The following is a 23,655-nucleotide window of genomic DNA, read 5'->3' as shown; positions in this document are numbered from 1 at the left end:
CCACTCAAAGTCATCATTATTGAACATTGTATGTGCAGTATTTCTACAAAATGTTTAGTATGTGATTGCAGCAAAGAGCTCTGTGGAATATGTATTTTGGAATTACCCTCTGTTTGCATTATGATGTACTGTATGGTAAAAGAAGACATTACAATAGCTTTTTCATCAGGCTTTGATGCTGCTAAGGAGCACGAAAGCCTATGTGAATTTGTGCCCATACAAGCCCTTTGGCTATGGTTTGCATGGAAATTGCACTGATAGTAAAAGCACTATTGTTGGCCTGTGAAACCCATCAAACATGCAGCTGTTCCTACCCTTAGTTTTTTTACATAGTGTGAAAAATCTAAACGTCCAGGTTCAGCTCAACCACAGAAAACGTTGTGGTATGTCAACAAGCAGCTGGATGGGAGGAGTTTATTTGTAGAAAGGCAGAATTTCACTATATAATGTGAAATGAAAGAATTTAACATATATGTTAATAGAGTAATCCCACAATAAAGTTTGACTTTACCTTGGGTATATACTCTTGCTAAAATAGCTTACTCTATAATAATGTTTAAAACGTTATTCTATGGTTTGCTTTAATTTGAAACATTACATTCTTTCCTTCGAAGATACTGAATATTCCCCAAGCTGCTTTTTATTTGGCATTATGTAAGAAAATTAGAAGATGTTTCCAAAATTTTCACTTTCCCACACTTCCCTCTCTTCCCATGTTACTTATAAATCTTTTATCTTTCCTGCTTTCTATATATTTAGTAAACCTAGTTGAATACTAAAAAGTAACTGTTTATTTTTTTGAAAAATGTGTAGATTTCCTCCCGCTTGGTTCATCTGAAATCTGTTGCCATTTCTCATTTTCTTATTGCCATTTCCCCTTTCATTCCATATTAAGAGATTACAGGAAAAGCTGTTGCTAGTATGTAATAAAGACTATTTATTTATTGCCATAATTATTGGAAAAGTATGTGGATCATTGAATAGTAAAGGAAGAAATGTGAGCATTATTTTATATGTTGGCCTTAATATCTTAACATGTTTGTATGTAACATGTTTTGAATGATTTGGTATGATATTTATTCTTAATAGATTCATATTACTTAGCATACAAAAATAAATATTGCAATTTAAATCTCTTTTAAAGTGCAATAATCAAGACGATCCAGAGAAACCCAAGTGAAACAGCTCATACAAAGAGGGCTTTACTGGCCCCTTCTTTCAACCGGTCCCCCCCTCCCCCGCAGATGCTCCTGATGGTTGAGGGACCCTATGGAATGGCGTGGTATGGGACATCAGGGGATGATGCATTGGAAGGAAGAAATCAGAATTTGGGAGGGCTGCCTTTCACAAGCAGAAGTGACTTCTTACTTGCACAAAGGCATCTTTGGATCCAAGCCATTGTATTTAGCTCTGAATGACAAAATTCCAGAAGTATATCAACAAATTGGAACATATTCAGAGAAGGGTTATGAGGATGGTCAAATGTCTAGCCATCAAGTCATATGACGAAAGTCTGAAGTTGTTCTCGCTTATTCAAAAAGATTAAGGAGCTGAATCATTAAGATTCTTAAAATACCCCAGTGCACTGTCATAAAAGAAAGCTTATAGGATGGTATCCAACTAGTATTTTCTCCTGATGGAATGGTGTCCATCAGAAGAATAAACCCCCCCTGCAGGCCCCCCAGTTCACAACAGCAAGCCTTGCGTGCTCCCCTCTCCTCCTTCGAAGAGGAAATTGGAACCTCCTGCTTTCATTTTAGATTAATCACCGTTAACATGTCATCTGAACCATAAATGGTAGTTAATTGCAAGCCAGTTTCGTAAGCTATGTTTTGAAGTTGGCTTGTTTCCACTAACCCTAGTTAAAATTAACCACAGTTTTTCTGGGTTTGGATGATATAGCAAGCTGCAATTAATCTAAAGTGGAAGCAGCAGCTGCTGATCTCCCCGTGCAGCCATACTGGGGGGAGGAAGGCATGGAAATCTGAGGCTTGTTGCCACTCGTTCTCATAATAAAACGATGGTTTAGTGTTATGTCTGAACCAGCCTGTTGAGCATTTGTTTAACAAAGGCTCTTCAGCCTGCTGAAATGGAACCTTTCACTTTTAATTAGAAATGCAAACAATCTTACAAAGAAATGTTATTATTTAAACTACCACTCTGAATTAGAAACCCCCTTAAAAAACCACAATTATCCAGCTTCTGTTTGATTATTTTCCTCACTTTTTTTCTATTTCTTTTGGTATTCAGTAAGCATTTGACTGGCTGAGCTTCCCTGCTTTGTAGGAAATCTCTATACCGTTTTGAATTTGAATTTGGGGGGATATGAACAAGGAGGAGTCAGGATATAAGTACATAGGATGGGGAGAGGAATAGAAAGTGACAGCAAAAGTGAACAGAACATATTCATGCAGTCCTGACTCTTGAGGAAACTTCTGCCATATGTATCCTCCACTGTAGAGGGGAAATACCTAGCATGGCAGCAGCAGGCCATAGAAGAGACCCCATTTGGGAATATTTTGTTTCTGTACCTGCTGTGGTTGAAATTGCCTAAATTTTATTTTTCAAAGAACTTTACATTTATCTAAAACTGAAATAGCTAACCATTCAAAAATCCACGTGCATATTTTGTTAATGTTGTTGTTTGTTGAAGACAACTGACCAGAATAATAATCTTTTTAGTACAGTTTAAAAGCCTGTTTAGCAGTGGTGATTCAGGCACATCATGACAAAAATATAATGATTATTGAACAGTTGGACCTGGTTCATCTCCTGAATGACTTCACAAGTTCATTCAGCTTTACTACTAAAATGACCAAATTATCATCCTATTTTTGATGAAAATTAATCTGAAAACAATTCAGAATAATTGCTTCGTGTGTTCCTACCTTCTAATGAAGCCTACATCTCTGAATATGTATTAAGCTTATATGAAACAATAATGTACTTCTAGTAAAAATGATTAAACAGAATCTTCCAATTAAAATGTGATTTAAATAATTAAAATTGAGTCCTTCAGAGAAGTTATTTAAATCATGATTTAAATCAATTTGATTTAAATAAAATCAGCCCTGCTGGAAGCCTTCTGCCCACCCCACGGCTTTTTACACTGTTTGCTAGCAGCCCAAGTTGTCTTTCACTTAACTCAAAGGGCAAGTAAAATACAACTTTCACTTACGCATAGGGAAAGGAAGGGGTAGTGGACAGCCTATGTTAAACATCAGTACTGCACACTCAGCCACTGAGCAACAGCTTTGAGAGCCCCCTCCTCCAGCTTTAATGATCCAACCTAAGTGATTCAAATTATGCATGGTGTGAAGAAAGCAGATAGGGAGACATTTTTCTCCCTCTCTCATAATATTAGAATGTGGGGTCATCCCATGAAGCTGATTGGTGGAAGATGCAGGACAGATAAAAGGAAGTACTTCTTCACACAGTGCATAGTTAAACTATGGGATATACTACCACAAGACTAGTGATGGTCGCCAATTTGGATGGCTTTAAAAGGGGGTTAGACATATTCATGGAGGAGAATGGCAACTACTCCTGATGGCTATATGCCACCTCCAGCATCAGAGGCAGTATGTCTATGTACATTACTTGCTGGGGAACATGGGTAGGAGGGTGCTATTGTACTCATGTCCTGCTTGTGGGTTTCCAGTGGGCAGCTGGTTGGCCACTGTATGAACAGAATGCTGGACTAGATGGACCCTTGGTCTGATCCGGCATGCTCTAATGTTCTTAAGCTTCCTGCACAGTGTACAAGGGAAGTTGGTTGACGTATTCTCATCTGATCACCTTGCAAAACCCAACACCTCTTCATTGTCAAAGGAGAACACGTTGGAGCTGCAAATATTTATTATCTCTCTCTTCTCCTCTGTGCATCTGTGTGCATATGTGCTCCCACACATTATATTTACATATAAATTACATAAAATTAGCATTATTAGCATCAGAAAACAGCTTTTCTGCTTACTGCTTGGAAGCAGTGATATTTCCTTTATCTTCCCTGTACATCCAAGAATAGCCATAGAGAGAGAAAAGCCTTCCCTTTTACTTAATAGCCTCTTCTGATTAGATGACAGTATCAGAAGCTTCAAAGCAAAAAAGACTTTTAATAAACGAGTGTTAAGACTATTTAAAAAAGCTATTGCATCATGATGATATCATAATTACAGGGAAACTAGGCAACAGCTCATTATGACACAGAGGTGTATTTTGAAACAAAGGAAAAATCTTCAGAGTTCTTTCAGATTTAGGCACCTACAATCATAATTGATTTTTGGAAAAATTCCAACAATTATTGAAAATCTGTTATGAAATCCTCTATTAGAATTCAAGTTAATAAATGGCTTTTGAAATGGAAAAAATATCATTTGCATTTCTTAAACTTTAAAATGTTTGTCATATGGTGCGACCTAGATTTATTAGAGTGTAATAGTTTTAGTGCACTTTGGCTGGGAAGTTTGTCATGACATCAGTGTAATCTCTATGCAGTATGTGATTTCAGTTGGTTCCAGTGTTAAATATTTTCATAATTATGCTAGTTTTGGCATTTAACATGGAACTTTTTCACATCTTTTTTAATGAACACGTTTATTTCTGGGTTTGTGAGCAGCCACATATGTTTCAAAAATTAATTGTGTGTTTTCAAAGTTAACATTGAGCAGAAATATGTATGACTTCAGATTTCTTAGACATGAAAAGGTCTAAATAGAAACCTAGTTCTTGTAAGGCCATGGCCACACGAGTTGTCTTCTAATAATTACGGTCTGAATTTTGTTTTACAAAAATATCAGTAGCTATTGAGTTTTTTAAAAAATAATATGAGAGTTTTACTTTTAGGTACCTTTCTTTAGTGTCTGGATAGGCTCTTTAGGGCTGGAGAATGCTGGGAGTTGTAGGACTTCTTTCTGTCTAAACATGCATAGGATTGCGCCCGTAGGGAACTAATATTTGTAACGCTCTTATTGATAACGAGTATATTTTATTACCTTGCATATTCTACATTACCTCTGTTTAAATATACAGAAACTTCTTTTCACTTCTAGAAATACAGATTGCTCAAGCAAATATGAAAATATCAAGATTCTTTAAGTACATTAAGTATTTAATTAAGAGGTGTTTCCCTCCAAGTGGAGACTGTAAATTGGGCTTAGGCAACCTGGTGCCCTCCAGATGTTTGGACTATAATTCCCATCAGCCCCAGCCATCTTGTCTAATGGTAAGGAATTATGGGAGTTATGGTCAAAAACATTTGGAGGGTAGCAGGTTGCCTACCCCTGGTGTAGATGTAGTTAAAACTATATAAATATAGTATCCTTTCTTATTGCAATGAACAAGGACAAAAGCTGAATGGGGGGTCAGGATGGGGGAGGCACTGTGGTTTGAAAAACCCAAACATTATTTCCTTTGGGTACACAGAATTACTTGTACAGCTCTTTGAATCCATGTCTGTGTTTGTTCACCAGTCCGAAAAATTACAGGAAGATTCAAATGGCATAAGCTAGAGCCTTGTTGTCAAATTGTATGCACTTTTTTTCTTAGCTGATTAAAAATGAAGCATTTGTTATGTTTTATAGGATGACCATGAAAGCTGTGGTTCTAGTTCAACAAACCGTAGTACTACAGAAAGTGCAAAAACGGCAGTGAAACCAAGAAGAATTCAACAGACTACTCCTGATCCTGATTTGCCACCAGGTGGTTTGTTATAAGTTGTATACGTTGGCACTTAATAACAGTTGTAATAACAGATGGGGTTACAGCTACTTTTAGTTTGGGCATAAGGAGACTTATCCCCTCTCAAGCTTTGTAGCCATTTTGGTACAAAAGTGTTTGTGTCTTTCTACTTCAGGAACAGACACAATGGTAATCTGTCTGAATGAACAGTAGTGTGGAAGGTGTCATTTCATTAAAAGTAGTGGAGCATCACTCAAGGCTTGAGCAGCCAGTGTTTTATCCCTTTGTTGGGCATTTACATGAAAATGGCTGTTAAGGACCTATTTAGCAAACCTAAAGCACCAAACTTATGCAAATTAATTTTGGTCTAAGGAAAATGGAGGAAAGCTGTATCTGTTAGGGATGTCTGTCACCAGGAAATGCAGCCCTTTCTGGGCTTGCTGGATTTCCACGGCCCGAGCCACAGGTTTCTTCCCAAAATTTGGGAGGGGTTTAAAAAAAATTGAGTAAAAAACAATTTGCACAAATTGCAGCTGCAGTTTGTGCAAATTGTGGCTGTAATTTGCACAAATCGCTTTTTACCCAATTAAAAAACCCCCAAATCTGCAAACTAGCCTGACTCAATGCTGATTGAATTGGGCTAGCTCATGGGAAAGCAAGAGGAAGTCTGGTGTGCTGAGCTGATGAAAGCTCGGTGAGCTTCACCTGCTGGATGGATTCCTTTGACATCCCTAGTATCTGTACACATCTTTCTGCTGCATTGGAGAGTGGGGAGAGAAAGATGAACACAGGGACCACTTCCATACTGATGCATCCCAGAAATGAGTATTGCCATGCTGCTGCTATATTAAGCTATAAGCAGCTCTGTCTCCTTTCTGCCTTAACGGGCCTGTAGTCCTGTAATAGTGGTTGTCTGGTCACCTGAGGCAATTTAAATGTCTGCTGGTATTCAGACTACTTGAAGATTGCAGAGCTGGGCTCACTGCTTCCCGGAATCACTTTTTTGTGTAGGTCAATTTGTGACAGTTAAGTTATTGCTTTCCCTATGTGTGGATTATTTGGTGTTCTTTTAGGATTTCTGTTGTTTTGTTGATTGCTATATTAAGACTAGAAAACCTGATATTTTTGTTTTATTTAAATGTTTGATATCTCTTAGATTGGCAAATTTATTAAACTCGGTTCTGTATTTGGCAACTTGCTGGAGGGGCTCCCAAACAAAGGATTGAACAAATCCACGTTTCCTTTTTAGGCTATGTACAGAGTTTGATTTGGCGGGTTATAAACAATGTTAACATTGTCATCAATAATCTTATACTCAAATATGTGGAGGATGATATCGTTCTTTCAGTCAATATCACTTCAGCGGAATGTTACACAGTGGATGAATTTTGGGATCGAGCATTCATGGACATATCTGGTAAGCAGTCAACTGAAGCTTTAAATGATGCTCATAATTTTTTAGACAAAGTTCTAAAAACAGCCTAGGAGGAATGAAAGAGAGTAGGCTGACCAGGAAGCATTGACTGATCCATTGCCTAGGGCTGCCCAAATTTTGGAGGTGACATTAGTCTTTGAGCTTTCCCTTTTGACCTGGTTTATACATAATGCTTACCCATGGTATGGGTTATGGAATTCTGGGCTGTCGTGATGTGTGAATTTGGCTGTGCTAACAAACCATGGTTTGTTAACCAGGAACGACTCAGAAGGAGCCCATGGTTTGTTGTTGGGTTGTGAACTCTGGGTTGTTTAAAACATGAGTTGTTTTTTGTGAACCCGGAGCCATGAGTTGTTCATGGGTTGTTTTGGAAAGCGACAGAGGCAGTGGGCAAGAGCAGTAAAAAAAACAAATCACTGGTCCTACATTACAGTCGTTCAGGGCTGCAAAGCACTTGGAATGCATGGGTGAAATAGGAGAGAAACAAACAATCCAGGTATTGAGAAAAGAAAAACACAGTTTGTCTGCCAGACAAACCCTGGGTAGGGCACCAAACCATGGGTTAAATAAACAATGGATTAGATACCAAGCAGCAAGATACCTTTGGAACTTCCTCACTAGTGCAGTCTCTCCCATGCTGCATGTATCATTTTGGATTATGTTAAACTAGTGTTGGTGGGAGCTGGGCGATCTGCTCATATGGCACCAATACTGTGCCAGCTGCATTGTTTGCCAATGTGTTTCCAAGCCCAATTTAAGATGCTGGTTTTAAACTTTAAAGCTTTAAATGGTTTGGACCCAAGTTACTTGAAAGACTGCCTTTTCCTCTACCAGTCTGCCCATACTTTGAGGTCATCAACGGAGGCCCTTCTCACTTACCCACCACCGAGGTTGGTTAGGCTGGTAAGTACAAGGCAGAGGGCCTTTTCAGTGGTGGCCTTGCACTGCTGGAATCAGCTGCAATCAGGATTTTGTCAGGCCCCAAAGACCCAGCTGTTCTTGCTGACTTTCCCATAATCTGTGTGCCTCAGGTTTTATTGGTTCAATTTGTTTTTATAGTATCTTATTGTATATTTATTGCCTGTTTATAAATTTTTGTATGGTTTTTATCCTGTATGCTGCCTTGAGAGGGTTTTACCTTTAAAGGCAGCCTAAAAATAATTTTAAATAAAAATAATTAAAAGAAAATAGCGTGAAATGAATATGAGTGTGAATCTAACATTTACCTTAATTTGTTAAAAACTAAGTGATTTTTTTCTTCCTTTTCAAAGCAATTGATTTGGTACTAAGGAAGGTGATAAATTTTTCTGACTGTACAGTTTGCCTAGACAAGAGGAATGCTAGTGGCAAAATCGAATTTTATCAAGATCCTCTGCTTTACAAGTGTTCATTCAGAACCCGTCTACATTTCACTTATGATAATCTTAATTCTAAGATGCCATCTATTATTAAAGTAAGTACCTTTATATATCTCTTTTTAAATTTCATGTGTGAATAATTTTTCAGTGTACATTCCTAAAAACAGATAATTGAGGTCCTCTTAGATGATGTATTCTAACCTCACTTCAAGACCAAAATATATATCTTGGGAACTATGTCATAAACATCAGCGCCAAAGTCTATAACAGCATACACTATGGGTTTATTTTATTTTAAATCTGCCCAATAATAAATGTTTCTCTAGGCAGATTACAAAAGTTAAAAGAGTACAATACAAAACAACAAACAACACAGGAATAAAATATATAAAACAGTCATAAAATCTAAAGAACTAAACTCTAAAATGCCTGGGAGAAAGGAAAGGTTTTCACTTGGTGTGGGAAATATAACAATGTAGGTACCGAGTGAACCTCCTTGGGGAGGGCATTCCATAAACAGGGTGGCAAAACTGAGAAGTCCCTCCCCCAGTAGAGGGCCTCTGAAGATGATCTAAGGGTCCGAGCAGGTGCGTATGGGAGGAGATGTTCCGTTGGATTTAACCTATTTCTGAAAGGAGATTTGAGGAAGCTCAGTAACTTCATTATCTATTTTGACATGTTTCCAGATGTGTGGTTGTGTATTGTAGTTTATCTGTCCCTGTGTTTAGCTAATTTTACTGATGCTGTTGATGCCAAATTCTGCATAAGCAATTGTTTTGCACATACATTTATCCAGTAGCATGTGTTTTCAGGCTCTTAATACAGACTACCAATTTATTAGGTACTTCAAGCTGTTCAGTTTCAGCTTATTTAACGATAACAAACTTCAAACTTTTGTTCAACCTCTACCAAAGTACTGAAAATGGATATCCAGAGCTGCTGGGTCAGGGTCTGTATGCAGCCTTTTCTAATCTGGGCAGTTATTGATTCGATATTTTATGAGGAATTCATAAGTTTATCTGAGCTTTATGCTCATTAGGTTTTCTTAGTTTGAACCAAGTGCTTTGGGGTGCAACCTTTGTCTAAACAAGCATAGGATTGTGCCCTTAGTATTTATAAACTAAAGTGTATAGCAAGCACTTCAGACCAGATTGCTCAGTATGTCAGATAGATCCTAGAATTGCTTTGCTTTTCTTAACTTGTCCATAAACTTTACTACATTAATTGTAAATTAATTATATTTGCCTTTGGGTAACACTGGAGTAGAATGAAAGAGTTGACAGCTAAAGCCATTTAAGTATCTTTGTGTTTAGTGGTTTCTGAAACATAAATAGGCCCTTCTATAGAATCATGATTAAGATAAGCTCTGACATACTTAAGGCACTTCTCTTTGGTATTATGTACCTACTGTATATAAGCAAAATATAAAATTTTGCCCTTCCTCCCCTTTTAAATGTACAAACTTCCAAGTTGTTTTTGATTGAGGAATGAAGTTCAGCCCTGGGATTGATCATCACGTTTTACTCCAAGTGTTAGCAGAGAGGAAATTTTTATGGCAGACAAACTTCTGACAGCATATAATGGAAACATTGACACAGTCTTCACTAGTGTCAATTGATGCTATAGTTGTAATAATGAATTCTGTGCTTTCTTTTTCTTAATTACTTATAGAGATGGTTTAATGAATTCTGGATTACCATGAAATGCATGCCAGACGTCATGGATTAGTATTAGCATAATTAAAGAATAATTAAATGCAATTTAATTGAATTATAATTAAATTAAAATAATTATTTAAAGCATAGTTAGCATAATTAAAATTATATTTTAATAATATAAAATATTATCACTGTTGGTGGTCAGAAAAACCCATCAGGTACCCTTGAATGTCCTTTTAAAAATTGATGTAATGTTTAACATTGCTCATAATTATAATTTTAATTTGCCTTGGATTTATCAGTTAACTTTTCCTTTAAAAACCTCTGAAGGTAGTCTCTTGCTGCTGCCTCTAGGCTCAGTAGAACTTAGCCCGAAGTGTGCATAGGGTTAAAATCTAAGACCACATTCACACAGAATGATAAACCAGAATTGCTAAGAATTCTGGCTTATGGGTAATGAGCAAGTGTGCTGGTACATGCTGCTCAATTGCTTTAACTTGGCTCCTCTTGTATACGTGAGGAGCTAAAATAAAGGCTCCTAGCTTGTCTCTTCTCTAAGCCAGAGTTTGAAGCGAGGTTTTGTAGTTGACTTCAGAATCCTGGCTTATTAGAGGAGAGCCAGAGTCTGTGTCCAGACATAACCCTAAGCTTTCTATTGCTGGCAATTTAGCTGCTCCCACTTGGCTCCTCCTGCAAGCAGGAAGGAGCGATTGGGCAGTGTGTGGCAGTACATTTGCTAATTACTGATGAACCAGAATTCTTGGCAATTTTGGATTACCATTTTGTATGCACGTGGCATAAGACTAGACTTATGCACACTTAACCTGAGAGTAAGTCCTATTGAAATCAGTGGGGTGTACTTCTAAGAAAACATACTAGGTTTCTACTGTATGTTGTGTGAGCATTTTAACGTTATTTAATTAATGCTATTGCTGGTGAACATATTCATGTTACAAATTGTTTCATTTTCAATAATTCTGATGGTTGGTCTAGAAGTAGTAACACAAGGATAAAATTTATTTTCTTTTCCAAGTGCAACTCCAAGCTTGTTTGTTCTTACCTCTCACTAAGTTCAATGGGGCTTAATTGTAGACAAGTGTGCATAGGATTATAGCCTTAAACACTACTTTCATTTAATTCTCACCTATTTTTAAGCCAAATGCCTAACTCATATAATCTTTAAGAGTTCTTAACATTGTTTACATCATTATTTGCTCTTACCTTATTATACTAGATTATCGTTAGTTTCTCTTGTTGGTCTTGGATTTGTGCTAGTCCCATTTTCTTATTGATTAAATAACCGGCAGTGCACAACGCATAGCTGTTTCCCTCTCTTTTTTTAACATTTTCCCTAAGGTCTGTGTATTACCTCAGAAATTCTTCTGAAACTCAACAATGAAGGCTTAACAGAGCTGTGGATCAAATTGCTAGTCATTAAAACACAAGAACAAATTCTAGTCTGTAATCTGTCTAATCTTAGACATGCACACGTCAAGCTAAAATGATAGGTACAGTATATAGACAAATCAAATATCAATTCATTTATCTGTTCATTTCAGTACCCAAGCTATAGAATGCTATTGAAATGTCTATGAAATGAACAGTTTTTGTATCTTTGAACCTTTATTTTGCTTTCGGAATCTTTCAGAAATGGGTGTACAAGATTAAATCGGTTTTTGCCAGGTATATGTCATCAACCTTAAAACCAGCTACATTTGGAAGGAACCCAATATATTCAAAGATGAAGATATATTTCTTTATGGTTCTCATTTTCATAGAGCAAATATCAGTTTTCTCTGTGGTTTAAAACTGAATTATGTTTAAATGCTTTTATTTTGTTGTCCTTTGTAACATATTAACCTAGTTCAAACGAAACAACTGCAAATCATGGGTTAATAACCCATAATTCGGCACAGCACATGCTGGACGCGTTCCATGACCATTTTGAATGTTCAACCCCCAGTCGGCCTGATCAGGGGTTGAATATTCAAAAAGACTGCAGAATGTGCCCGGCACACACCATAGCAAATCGTGGGTCTAATTAACCCATTATTTGCCACCATTATGTGCGAAGAACCCCATTGTCATCAAATGTGTGAATTTGTTAAAATACATTTGTTAAAAACAACACATTATTTTACTTGAAATCCAAAACATGAATATTTGATAGACTTCATAAGTGTGATAACTTCTGGCCATTAGAATAACTATGGTTCTTCAGAGTTGTGTAAACTTCATTTTAAGGATGAGCTATATAAATTATTGTGTTGTGGGCATTGCCCAGCTAATCTTGAGGTTTTTAAAGACCTCTTTTAGGTCAATGGCAGAGATCTAAAGATGTGCTTAACTTTTCCTGTTAGAATCAATGGGACAAAAGTGCTTCACTTTGGCTAGATCATGCGCATTGTTGTGAAAGCTTGGATCCATATAGGCTTGGATCCAGAGATGTCTTGCCCGAGCAGAAAAGCACTTGTACAAGGCAGTCCTGATGAATTCTTCCAATTTCCCTGTCCTACTGCAGTCCCCCATGCCATGCCATTCCATATGGCTCCTTGATCCTCAAGTGCAGTTTTTGGGGGACATACAGAGGAACCAGGAAGTTTCACTTGTTCTTCTCTAGATCCAACCCAATGTTTTTTGCTTGTGCTCTTTTCTGTACTTGCAGATTCATACTTTAGTTGAAAGTCTGAAACTTTCCATTACTGATCAACAACTTCCTATGTTTATTCGTATAATGCAACTTGGGATTTCACTATACTATGGAGAAATAGGCAACTTTAAAGATGGAGAAAATGAAGACCTAGTTTGTCACACCAAGGATGTTTTGGGGAACATCTCAGGTAAAACAAATTACTCCTTCATAACCTCTGAAAAGCATTCAAGAAATTATGGTTCAAATGTAAACAATGCTAAGCTTATATTGATTCTTGGGCAATTTTGTGGATTGGTTTCAGGTTAAAGACATAATTACAACTTCGTGTGTATTTTTAATATATTATTAGGGTTTATAACCAGTAATGATTTGGCTTGGTTCCTGGAGAAGCTGTAAGACTGCTAAAGAAGAACAATTTCCATATAAGCAATTTCATTTTGATCTTTTATGAGCAGCTGGTGGAACAATTCTTCCATGTCAAATTGGCACTTTGTAATCTGTTCAAGCAACAATATTGTGTATTATCTTGAGGGCAAGAATGAAAATTTCAAACTGATCGTTGTCTGTATTGTATTACGGGCTTGGAAGGTTCTTTTCTTGGGTTGGTTGGAGGCTCTCTATGGCAGAATTTGTGAGTTTCTGTGCTAAAGCTATATCAACACCATTTGTTTTCCAAAATTTCATCACAGCATGAAATGTTGAAAAAATATTTTCTATTCTTACATTAAAAAGAGTACCTCAAATAATCTTGCTCAGATATTCTAAGTTATTTCATAATCCCGTGTTTTAATTCATTCAGAAGCAGTCATTTTGGTTTACATCGGTAATGGAGCACACTCAGACCATTCTGCTAGCATTATTGAGTAGCTGATTGCATGGATCTATAGAGGAGGATTCCCTTCTCCCTCAAAATCTAAATTCTCAGATTATTTTCCCTTGCTTGCCACAACCTGCTGTCTTTTTCTGAAAAATAAATATTTGCAAAAGAAATATATAGTTAAAGAGATTAGGTTATTTTTTGTTAACTGTCTTCTACAAACAAAGAGTTTTCTTAAAATCTGTCATCTTCCAATAGGGGGAAACTCTAATTCTGTATTAAAATAGGAGTTCACCACTTATTGACAATCTGCTCTTGTTCTTGATCATAGATTAATCTTATTGTGCTCTTTGTAAAGACTCATTGTTAACATCTAAGTATACATTTATTGTCTACTCCAGCTTCTTTCTGCTTTAGTGTAGACTAGTGTTGTAAATTTGCTCCAGTTAGCTCAGTAGGTTGCCATTAATTCGGTAAGGACTGCTCTAATGACTCCAGCCCTGTTCAGCCCACAATACTTACAGAGAGGGGCCATAGCTTAGTTTTAGGGCACATGCTTTGATTTTCCAGATATCTCCAGTGAAAGGATCTCAGCTAGGCTGGGAGAGATCTGTGCTTTGGAAAGCCACTGTCAGTCAGAGAACACCATACTGGACTAGATGGTTTGTGTCTGTGTAAGATACACTCATATGTTTGGTTTCATTGTACAGTAAACTAAGCCAGATGAGAAGGCAGGCTGCCTTTGGAATTCACATTTGTTCTTATCTACAGCAGCCCTTTGTTACAGGCTATTTTTGGAAAGAAGTGTAAGATTATACAGGCTGAACAGGAAAATATCTGCGGGAAATGATCAGATTTACTTTGGCTTAATCACATAGGATGCTACAAGACCCCAAAATGCTTCTAACAGTAAAGATATATTTTAAACTTTAAAGGCCTTCCATGTCTTGCAGAAAGTTGATGGCCTAAGGCATCAGCTGGTCTGACATGCGGCAGATTTAATATGCCATGTCACTATTGACATAGGAATAAAAAATACCCCCTACTATTCCTATCATGTTCTGCTGTGAGACACCGGTTAATTTGGGCGAATATAATAATGTTTTATGGTGGAGGAAGGAGGGGGGGTATCCATACAGACATTTATCACTGTTACTGTGTCTTTATAGGAAAAAAGGCATTTTACAATGATGTAAAGTTTTCTCCTGTTAACTTCCTTTAAAATTATGCAGCAGCTGGGCTGTAACTCAGAGTAATGCTTTCATTGTAGTAACAGAAAAACCAAAGTATGTACTTTGTATGGTTACTTCTGGGGTAGACTTGTGTTGTCAAAGGCTATCTCAGTTTCCATTACATTCTAATACCTGAATATTGTGGCTTATCCATTATAAATATGTATAGACAGGACTTCTACCTAAAAAATGGAGCTGCTGTAACTTTTTGCTGTATTTGAATTTTGAAGTTGGTAGATTCTAAGCAGTTCATACATTAGCATAGCCAATTCAAGACTCCCATTTTCTTCTTAAAGTTTCTTTACATAATATAATCTACTATGTTGGCGTTATGTCAGTTGTCTCCTCGCTTGTCAGAAGTCACCTTTAATACAAACCTGCAACAGGGGATCCATGTCTATTTTTTATCTAATATGACTGCCTTTTTCCATCTTGCTCCAGTAATTATAGAAGGGTGGAGCTCCCATACATTTCAATAGTTGAATAACAGAGGAAAATGTTATTTTGTTAGGCAGATTTATTGAATATTTTACAGAAGGGCAGGATAAAAATACTAGAGGTTAGTACATTTTCGCATGTTCAGCTTGATGTGTAAGAGTGAAAAAAGCTGTGCCTGATGAAAGGCTCTCTTCTTCTTCTTTTAAATACTTTTTATTTATTTTTGTCTTTATAAATTAAATAAACAATACCAACAACCTGATCAATAACTACAACTTCCCAACAATACAATATTCTTAGGAGGACACAACAATAACAAAATGGAGAAGAAAGGAAAAGGAAAAAAAAGGATTTTTTTTCTTTTTCTTTTTTAAAGGGTTAAATTTAAACTCCTATACATACGGGCTTCAGATCCCACTCTGTTTTAAAAACTATACCTATAACATTAGCAATATTACAATTTAATAATCAACCTTACATTTCAATATCATATCATCAGTCTTATAGCAAGGAAGCAGGCCTACAATTCATTCCCAGTAACCATATATTGCCTTTAAGTTAGAATATAATAGTAATAATAAAGCTTAACAGTTTAACCAACCAAAAATCTTACTAAGTAGTCTTATAGTAATGATAATAATAATAATGATGAAATCATAATGTTATATATGTTATATAATAAAAAATTATTATTATATATGTTATAATAAAGCTTGGAAGCAACCTTACAACAATCAGTAATATATTTTATACGAGATATATAAATGAGTGTGCACAATACACCCTCAAACAATATATTTGAATACAGCCTATCATATCCATTTTAGAGAATGAGAATTTAATGAATGGCTCTCTTCTACACAACTATTAAGGATAAATGACTTTTGTTCTCCTTTGTGTTTGGGACCCCCTTCTTTTGTTTTTCTGATCTAGTCCTTACCTTTATGTCTTTTTCCTCTTGAATCTGAACAAATGGTGTTATGCATGGGTTTCACCCACTAGTTGAAGGCTAATGTGTTGCCTCCAGGTGTGTTGAGCCATAACACCCATAATCCTCAATGGCCATGATTTCTAGGGGGTATGGGAGTTGTAGTCCAACATATCTGGAGGGCACCAGGTGGGAGAAGACTGCTTTAGATCATAATGAATTACTTTAAATTGTTAACTAAAAAATTATTGTAGTAAAATTCTTAGTTCAGGAGTCTGATACCTGGAATAATTTGAGGAGCCATGGCATTCAGTTTACTATTCCGCTACTCACCCGATTATGTTTGTTGAAGCTGTTCCTTCACACATTGCCATTACACATTTCACTTACTTGTCTTCACTTACTTAGAGTGTTTCATACAATACTTTATCAGGAGTAGTTCTAATATCATCTAATATTTAAGGAGCACAGGGGAATGGTACAAAAGATGGTGGATGTTTGGGGGATGGAGCAGTCTTTGCCTTTCTAAAACTACAGCTCTCACTCTCATATGACATTTCTGGCCTGTATGATTTGTATACATGCTGGTTCAAATGCAAACAGGACCCCTACCAAAGCTGTCTCACACCCCATCCCTCCTAAAGTGCTTATGCCAAACAGTGGCTTTTCCCTAATTGACTGAGGAGAGAAAGCATTATGCCCTGGCAAGGAAACTAATATATTAGAATGATACTACTGTTTGCCCCAGTCACAAAATGCATGACAAATCCCTAAAATGTCTCTGTGGGATTTCTCTCTTTTTCAAACCTTCTATGATATTAAAAAACACACACATCAAAACTTTGAAACAGCCAATGCCAATTAGGATTATACAATTAGGATTATACACAATGCCAATTAGGAAATACACTTGGATTTCTGAAGGCACTGATTTGATAACGTATATACATCTGCAAAAGCTAACAAAAGTGAAAGGAAATATTTTCCTGCCAGTCACAGTTGTCAACACCTTAAAGGGAAAAAGTGGGAATAAAAAGGCATTTCTGCTGTCAAAGGAGGCTTATTTGGACATCATATACTTGAAATTGTTCAAGAATAGTTAATCCTTTTGTTAAGATTGTACTGGTAATGCTGCCAAGGCCAGGGTCCAGTTTGTGTTAACAGCCATGTAAAAGTTGACTGCATAGGTTTAGGAATGTTTGTGTGGATGTTTGATATCAAAGTATGTATTAGGTATTAAGCATTTTCAAGTAGAAATTTAGGTATTCTAATACGTCATCCTTGATTTTTGCTGTCATTTGTTTATTTTTTCTGTGAATCGGTTCTGAAAACCGATTTGAAATATTATCAGCTAAGTTAGGCAGGGACATTTTTGTCTGTTTTAAAATGGTATGAACACAATGTTTTTATCCAGTGTCTCTTTGTTCTGAAGAGGGCTTAATATGAATAGTTCAAAGTTCATTATGTGAATTCTGAAAAGAATATATTTCATGACTTTGAAGAGTATCATTTCCACTCCCAAATGAATTATTTAGGTAGGCTGTCTTGTAATATGCTGCTGATTTAATTCTGTAGTCCTTCATTATGCTGGCAACTGTGTTCAGTAGTAGTTTGTTTTTCATGGTCTAAATCTTACTGTAAAAGAGTCAGCTGTCAGAGCTCATCTTTTATTTGACAGCCCTAGATGTAGAAACATATATTTACAAATGCATCTTTGGCACTTTTTGATACAACAAGGCTGTGGCCAGGATCCAGAGGACTATGCATACAGATATTTGTTTCACACCTCCAATCATTCTTCACATTTTCCTTTTAAGAAGGTGCTCTCTTTGTCAAATCCCCTGCTTTTCAGATGCTAGGAAGAATGGAGAGGGGCAGCGGGAAAGCTTTTGCAGGGTGGATAAAAATAGATGATTTTAAAACATAAAACCAGATCTTGCAACTTAATTGGCTTTTTAATTTTGTTTAATTTTGGTTATCAAATGTCCCTCAAATATAACATGGTTTAAAATGGTATCTGAATGTAAATGAACACATATAAATGAACACATTAAAGTCTTCACAGATCAAATTTGAACTGAATCCATCACCATCTATTACTGAATTCATTACAAGCCAGCTTTTCTGAGTAAAAGAACAATTTGTGGCAAAATAAGTTACTTCTGAGGTAAAGCATTATAAGTACGACACAATAGATCATATATTCTGTTTGTGCAAATTATAAGTGTTTAGAGCAGTTCGTGGCAAAATAAATTATTTTTGATGTAAAGCATTATAAATATGACACAATAGGTTTTGTGCAAATTATGAATTATTTACATTACTTTCTGTGGGTTGTATCCAGTGTTAGTATTAATGACTAGTCTTAATTGAATGAAAGTCCCATTCAGTTCAGTGGATTTACTCTAAGACTAACATTGGATTCAACCCCATCTGATAAAGAAACATTGTTCTGCCCGGTGACTGCCAGCTCTTGCTTCTGGAAAGTTCTGAGCAATTCATCTAAGTAAGTGATCCTTCTTAATGCCCTTATTTCTGTAAGGTGAATGTCAAGCAGCCTTAATTTTCACAGTTGCTTCCCTAACCTGATACACCACTATATGGAATGTGCATTGCAGGTTTTTAATTATGCTTCTGGGGAACATAAGGGCTTTATTTAATTATATCAATTAATTAAAAGTTGGTTGTTTTTGATTTTAAATGATTTCAAATGATGCTTTAAAATCATAATCTAAGCTTTGCACCTTGAAAAAGAAAGAGGCTTATATTACTTCATATGATTGTACTATTTTTTTTAAGTTGATGTTTAAAAAATGTATATATCTTAGTTAAACAATACTTATAATTTTTATGTGGTATTTTTTTTATTTATTGAAAATATTTCTTGGCCACCTTTCAGGGCAGAAGCCCTCCCAAGGCAGCTTACAGCAATGAAATACATAAAAACAGTATGTAGTATGACCTGAGATAAAATTATCAATCTATGACTGCCACAATTTTTTTTTTCATTTATTACAAGATTTATATACTGCTCTATATTTACCAAGATTCCTGAGGGGTAAACAATAGAAAAAAGAAAAAATACAGAATAAAAATATTTAAAATCAAATTATGCCAATAAAACCATGGCTGGACAATCAGGGAAGGCTTATTTGAATAAAAATGTCTTCAGCAGTTGCCAGAAATAAAACATTGGTGCCTGTGTGATATCAACAGCCAAGGGATTCCACGGACAGGGAATGAGTACACTGAAGGCTGGACTTCAGTGCAGATCTTTCAGTATTGGAGTGATATTATCACAATACATTACTTATAGGACATATTTGAAGTAGATATTTGAGAATCAGTTCAGCCTAACAGATAACAAAACACACTAACTAACCTTAAGGTTCCTCAATATCATCAGATGCTTATGATGTCTTCTGCTGGACCTTTCAACAGCGGCTTTACTTAAGTAAAGACAATTAGCACAGGATATTATACTAGAAGAGGAACATTTCCCCCCCTAAAACACCAAAGCAGCCTTTTGGCAACACAAGACTCTTAATACATTTGTTTAATCTTTAAAGTGCCACAGGACTCTGGGCTTTTGTGTGCGTGTGTGTGTGTGTGTGGTGTAACAGACTAACGCAGCGGTCCATCTGGATTTTTTCCTAGTGATTTTTGCCATAGAGCAGTGGGTTACTGAAAATCTTGCATACATATGTGAGAGCCAGTGTGAAGCAGTGGGTTTGGATTGGAATCATAGAATGTCTTAGGAAAATCACCACTTTTAGCTCCTCTTGCAGTAAAATAAGAAAACTAGTGGGCATACTTCAGAGGGTTATTGGGAAAGAGGTATGAGGTAATGATTGCAAAGTTCATTGCACTCTAATTGTGCTTCTGAAAAGACATACATTCCTTTTGTATGACAAGACCGAGGTACTTTTGGTGGGAGACAAGAGGAGGCTGGGGGATGTTGACCTGGTGTTGAATGGGGTACGGCTACCCTTGAAAGACCAGGTCCGCAGCCTGGGGGTCATTTTGGACTCCCAGCTGTCCATGGAGGCTCAGGTGTCAGCTGTGAGCCACACAGCGCTGTATCACCTCCATCTGATACGGCGGCTGCGCCCCTTCCTTCCCGACCATCTGCTCCCATCGGTAGTACATGCCCTGGTCTCCTCTCGTTTAGACTACTGTAATACGCTCTACGTGGGGTTACCCTTGAAGACGGTTCGGAAGCTGCAGGTGGTACAGAACGCGGCGGCTCACCTGATTAAACGCAGCTGCCGGCGAGATCACATCACTCTAGTGCTGAAGGAGTTGCACTGGTTACCAGTTGTTTTCCAGGCCAAATTCAAGGTGTTGGTTTTGACCTTTAAAACCCTATATGGTTCTGGCCCAGCCTATCTTAAGGAGCGCCTCCAGCAACACCAGACAGGCCGCTTAACAAGATCAGCCTCGGATGGCCTTCTCTCTGTCCCATCAGCCAGGACAGCTAGACTGGTGGGGACGAGGGAGAGGGCCTTCTCTGTGGTGGCCCCCACTCTGTGGAACTCCCTCCCTAGGGAACTCCGTCATGCCCCCTCTTTAATGAGCTTCCGTCGTGCATTAAAAACATGGTTGTTCAGGCAGGCATTTGGGGTGGGTTAGGGTATTTTAAAAAAATTTTATGGTAGAATTTTATTGTTTTAAATTGTTTTATGGTGTGTTGTACATCGCCCAGAGTGGCTGGGTGACCAGCCAGATGGGCGATTAATAAATTTAATAAATAATAAATAAATAAATACATTTGGCATGTTCAGACTGAAAGACAGATGTAAGTGTGAAAGTAAATTGGGTTTTGTTTCCATTTTTGTGGTTAATGTTGCATTGTAAGTTAAATAACCCATGCTTCTTTATTTTTAAAGGTTCAGAAGATGAAATAGGCAAAGATATGCAATATATTTCTCCAGAATCTTTTGTTCAACAAGATGATGATCAACAGCAGGGGTGGGTGTCATGGGCCTGGTCTTTTGTACCTGCTATTGTGGGTAATGATGATGAAGAGGGAAATTCTGTTGGAACTGATGATGGAACAACAATAAATCAGCAGAAATTTCCAATAGTTAAGGATCCCATTGTTTCTATAGGATTTTATTGTACAAAGGCTACTATCACTTTCAAGGTAATTATTTTATTTTTAATATAACTATATTTTTAGCTGCTTGTGCTGAGTGCTGGGATAATGATGATAGACACCAGCATATGGCCACATGTTCTCCTAATAGTGGGAGAAAATGCATGCAGGTTCACATTGACTTAAATGCTTTTAACAGTGCAATCCTATACATGTTTTCTCACAAGTAAGCCCATGGAGTTCAGTGGAATTAACTTCCATGTCAGTGTGTATTGATTACAGTCTTAGTACCTGGTTTTTATTTTAAAGAAGACAAAATTAAGATAATAGAGAACCAATGTGGTATAGTGGTTAGAGTACTGGCCTAAGACTGGGCAGACCCACTTTCAAATGCCCACTCAGCTATGAAGTTTACTGGGTAATCTTGGGCCAGTCCTCTCTCAGCCTAACCTGTCTCACAGGGTTGTTAGATAAAATGTATGTGGAGGGATAATTATATGTTCTGCTTTGAGCTCCTTGGAAGAAATTTGGGATATAAATGTACTAAATAAAATTTAAAACTAGTAAAGTTTGTACTCTTGTATCTTATTTGAATATTATGGGTTGGAGTTCAGCTCATGGGATGCTCCTACTGGCAGAAGGAGACGGGGAGATTTTTCCCTCTTCTCATTTCCCCCTGTAGTTCCCTGTATCCCTCCCAACCTGCTCCAGTGGCTTGGGGGAACTTTGGACAATGTGAAGAAGTAATGGGCAAAAATTGCTCCCCCCCCCTTTTTTCCGCTGGATTGGAGTTCGTTCTGTGAAGAGAAAGAGCTCTTTGGTTTGCAGAAAGGCATGTCTAGATACAACTGTATATTTTTATTGTCTTAGTTGATAACATAGGACCATTCTTTGGTTCGCATAATTACAAATTAAATTAATTAACATTTAATTAATTATCAAAACAAAATTACTAGAGCCTCTATAAAATGGTTGGACAGGAAATGTTCATAGCTTTTTAGATAATGCAGTTCTGGCTACATTTCCATAGCTGTGTAGAAACAGAGAAATATAAGAAAGTGTATATCAGCCTTCCCAAACTTTCTGCCCTCCGGATATTTTGGAGTTCAGGTCCCATCAGCTCCAGCCAGCATGGACAATGGCCAGGAATGTAGTCCAAAACATCTGGAGGGCACCAGGTTGGGGAAGGCTGATGTATATTGTGTCTTCCCAATTGGATCATTATATGCTACTATAGACAATTACTAGGGTGAAATAATTGATGTAATAGTTAAAGAGCTTTAAATCAACTAACAAGGTGTCCCAATTAATTGGAAAACATATTTAAAGTAGTAGTAGTTGTTGCAAGCCTTATAAAACTACAGATGGCAAGTATTATCTTAAAATAAAAACTCCCTGTCTTCCCTCATTCAAAAGGGAACGCCTCTGTTAAAATGATTGCTGCTGTTGCACATGCATGAATTGTCTAAAAAAATAAGAAATTGTGCTGTTGTTTATTCATGGCAGCTTTCATAGATTGACTAAACCCGTATTATTAACTGGCTAAGATTTCTTTCATTAAGTTACAGCCCTAATGATGACTGAGTAGGAAGATTATAGAGCAGGGGTGGGCAACTTGTGGCCCTCCTATATGTTTTAGCTTATAACTCCCATCAGCCTTAGGCAGCATAGAAATGGTGAGGGATGATGGGAGTTGTAGGCTAAAACTTCTGGAGGGCCACAACTTTACTAGTCCTGATATAGAGCTTTCACACAGCGCTAAGGAACTCAATCCTATGTCTTTTCCTTAGAAAGGGATAGCTCTTTGTAAGGAAGTGGTTTTCCTAATTTGTTCAGGTAATTTAATGTCAGGCATAGGAGTTGATGGATCTGCTGTGAACCCCCCAATGAATAAGATGCTACTGTGTGGTGAAGTAGAAGGGGAGGATGTTTCTTTCCTACCACTGTCCCAGAGCACTCATTCTTTTCCTTAGTTACCTATGGGTTTCCCCCTTATCTTTGTAACTTTATAGCTGTCTGATCCTACCCCTTGCTTTTTAGATGTGTAGGATAGGATGAGCTGCCCAAATTATATGGGAAAGGACACTGCAAAATTTTAAAATGCTATTTTAATAAGAATTTAACATGAAATCCTATGATCCCTATTATAGTTCAGGTATTATCCCCAATATATCTCATAATAAACTGCTAGTGTAAGCAGCCCTCTGCTGAAGTAACAAGAACTCCTTAAGATTGATTTTATGATTAACAGTTCTTGTGCATTTGGCATCATACATTAAAATAATTTTACCACATCTTAACACCTTGAATTTTATGTTTTTACACTATAATTTGGGATGTATAAGAATTATGGTGGCAC

At 37.0% G+C, this 23,655-nt stretch overlaps 1 protein-coding gene across 13 annotated transcripts in view; it reads left to right on the top strand.

Annotated features, from left to right (window-relative positions):
* VPS13B (vacuolar protein sorting 13 homolog B) overlaps nucleotides 1–23,655 on the top strand; it is a 623,510-nt gene that overhangs the window by 50,500 nt on the left and 549,355 nt on the right. For 12 of the 13 annotated variants that reach the window (XM_084849024.1, XM_084849023.1, XM_084849026.1 and 9 more), the window contains 5 exons: nucleotides 5,583–5,700; nucleotides 6,929–7,096; nucleotides 8,386–8,567; nucleotides 12,796–12,970; nucleotides 21,088–21,344. In XM_084849024.1, coding sequence (XP_084705150.1) covers nucleotides 5,583–5,700; nucleotides 6,929–7,096; nucleotides 8,386–8,567; nucleotides 12,796–12,970; nucleotides 21,088–21,344 — 900 coding nt within the window. Of the gene's footprint in view, nucleotides 1–5,582; nucleotides 5,701–6,928; nucleotides 7,097–8,385; nucleotides 8,568–11,514; nucleotides 11,639–12,795; nucleotides 12,971–21,087; nucleotides 21,345–23,655 lie in introns of those variants that run through there. The other variant, XM_084849034.1, reaches the window with a different exon arrangement.

The sequence above is a fragment of the Heloderma suspectum genome, chromosome 4, assembly GCF_057233095.1.
Source record: "Heloderma suspectum isolate Gila_16-S chromosome 4, 16-S_ref, whole genome shotgun sequence".
Taxonomy (NCBI): Eukaryota; Metazoa; Chordata; class Lepidosauria; order Squamata; family Helodermatidae; genus Heloderma; species Heloderma suspectum.
Note: the sequence above shows the minus strand (reverse complement) of the source record. Positions and strands in the feature narration are given on the sequence as shown.